Source organism: Eufriesea mexicana, unplaced genomic scaffold, assembly GCF_001483705.2.
Source record: "Eufriesea mexicana isolate 0111107269 unplaced genomic scaffold, ASM148370v2 scaffold3550, whole genome shotgun sequence".
Classification (NCBI taxonomy): Eukaryota; Metazoa; Arthropoda; class Insecta; order Hymenoptera; family Apidae; genus Eufriesea; species Eufriesea mexicana.
In genome coordinates, this window is record NW_016911562.1 from 325,541 (window position 1) to 327,950 (window position 2,410).

General features: G+C 32.4%; 1 protein-coding gene across 2 annotated transcripts in view; it reads right to left on the bottom strand.

Annotated features, from left to right (window-relative positions):
• Positions 1-403: 403 nt before the first annotated feature.
• Positions 404-2,410, bottom strand: part of Ada2b (Transcriptional adapter 2B) — a 4,045-nt gene continuing 2,038 nt past the window's right edge. Inside the window, exons 8-11 of one of the 2 annotated variants that reach the window (XM_017904995.1) lie at positions 2,259-2,410; positions 1,599-1,648; positions 976-1,339; positions 404-706 (exon numbers count right to left, since the gene is read on the bottom strand). In XM_017904995.1, coding sequence (XP_017760484.1) covers positions 602-706; positions 976-1,339; positions 1,599-1,648; positions 2,259-2,410 — 671 coding nt within the window. In that variant the 3' untranslated portion in view covers positions 404-601. Of the gene's footprint in view, positions 707-975; positions 1,340-1,598; positions 1,689-2,258 lie in introns of those variants that run through there. The other variant, XM_017904996.1, reaches the window with a different exon arrangement.

The window sequence follows — 2,410 nt, forward strand, 5'->3', positions numbered from 1 at the left end:
AATTGAGCAATATGTTCATGGCTCTATAAAGGCAGTGTAAGAGATTTTCTTGACAAAAAGTGTTAAATAATTCCTAATGTTACGTTAAAAGTTAAACAAATATCTAGGGTAACAATGTTCATTAGAATCAATTACAGAAGTTCGTGAAAATACTTCATGCCATAAAACGGTGATGATTTAATACGCAACGGTATGATTTAAGAAGCAATCAAGGACAGTGAAGATTGACAGCTAAATTGTTATAAACGATAATTATTAATAAACACCAAAGAATAATGAAACAATTTCCCTAATAGTTGCATTTAGTTTATTTAAATTACTATTTCATTAGTTCATAGAGAAGAAGTACATGTAAAGATGTTAATCAATTATGTTTCAATATTTCTAACAATTTATCTGCCAATGTGTTTGTTTAAATTTTCACCATGTGAACTTCAGTAAAGAATGTTTTTACATATTAAATTATATACACACATTCTCTCTCTACCTGCCCTATATATGTTAATTAAATCAGACTCAAATTTCAATTATACCTAAGACTTAGTTTGCAAAATAGAAGGTGACTTAGAGTTGAAATGGTCGTTATTTTTTACACGTTTAATCAGTTGGCCACGATCCAGCCATTTGCTACCAGATAATGTAATATCTTACTCTCTGGTTCCGACTGAGGTACAACGCCTGATCTCCTATTACCATTTAAATATTCCTGCAATCATATAATTTATATGTGACAAATGACAAATGACATTATAAAATTAAAGATGTGTGTGAAACGTACAAAATAATTGCAACATAATAAAATAAGAAATAATATAGGTATCTGTTATTAATTATAAGAATAACATATGAATGAATACGACAATGTTCTGCAAAAATGCAATAATAATTGAATTAAGCAATATGATATGCGATGTTTCATAATGAATTTATATAACTGTTTAACTTTAAACAAAAAAGGAAAAGTAAAATACTTACTTGCAACAACAACGTCTTTTGCGTTAAATACTGTGTTGGCTTCAAGTCAAGTTGAAGACACAGAGATTTTTCTTGTTTTGTTAATAAATGTGCCGCTGCTTCCATTTCTATATCTCGTTCTTCTGAGTCTCCTGTTGTCGCACAAGATTTTCCGGAAGTTGTCGCAGCATAATTCTTTTCTGTGACAGAACTGGAGCTGGTAGAATGCTGGCTGGAAGAATTTGGATTGTTATCCGGCTCCGCCCACTGATTGGCTTGAGTCGTCGTCCGATTGGGATTGGCTTGATTGACTGAGAAGCTGCTGCTGGGCAAGTCTTTTGCAATGTACTTTCGGTCGGTGGAAGAGTAGCTTTTTTCTTCTTCTCTGCAACGTATAATATAAACAACGAATATACTTTTTATTAAAATCATTTCTTTTAATATATACAGGGTGTCCTAGATCTCAACCGACAGACTATACCAACGTGTTTGGGAGGTCATTCTGGGCAAAATATGTTGTATAATCTATGGGTCGATTCACCTTCGTTTTCAAGGGACATCCTATATATATTTGTCACGTAGTAGTGTTGTCATCTTCGCGGACTATATTTATTGGAATAGTCAATTTTAAGATGGCCCTGTACCTTTTTTTTGAAGTGTGACGGTGTATTGGCGTGGACGGCCCACTGCTGCCCTAAGTGAAATGCAAACTGATACAATCTGTTCACAAATGCCTGGCAACACGCACCACAAACAATGGAATTAGTTAAAGGAGAAGCAAAAGCTAGTGTATACGATATAATTAAGACTGATATTTTGTATTCAAGTCTTCCCCAATTCAGTGATATTTCTATCATTATCAATAGATATTCATATCTGTTACAAAATTCGACCAATAACGAAATACAATGATTTGTTATTAGTGTTAATTGCCTGTTAGTGTTTGAACAACATATTTACATCATAATTGTAAAATAATTAATACACATACAAAACAAAACATTACAAAGAACATATCAAGAAACCTAGAAGTCAATGTTTATTTTTATAAAATGTTTTACACATATTAGGGGCACAAACACAAACTATAACAAGAAAAAATGTTTTAAGCAACACATACTAATAGTTCAAGAGTTTTACTAGCTTTTACGAATGTATGTTTATACAAGGCATTTTAAAATTCGATTAGATATACCTAACATTGCACATTAGAGCATAAGGAAAAAGGTATACTACTCGAAAAAAATTTGAATTGCCATTGCAATGTGAACAAAATTATTAAGCATGTGGATACGAATACTTACAGATTTTTTATCGTTCCAGTGATCCAAGGTATCGTTTTGTCCCTGAGTTTGTGCCATCACTTGTTCGAAGTGAGAGCATTCTTCGTGTCTTGTAATTCCATGTTCTCGATAACGATATAATTCTGAAAGACGTAATCGTAGTTCTCTTTCCC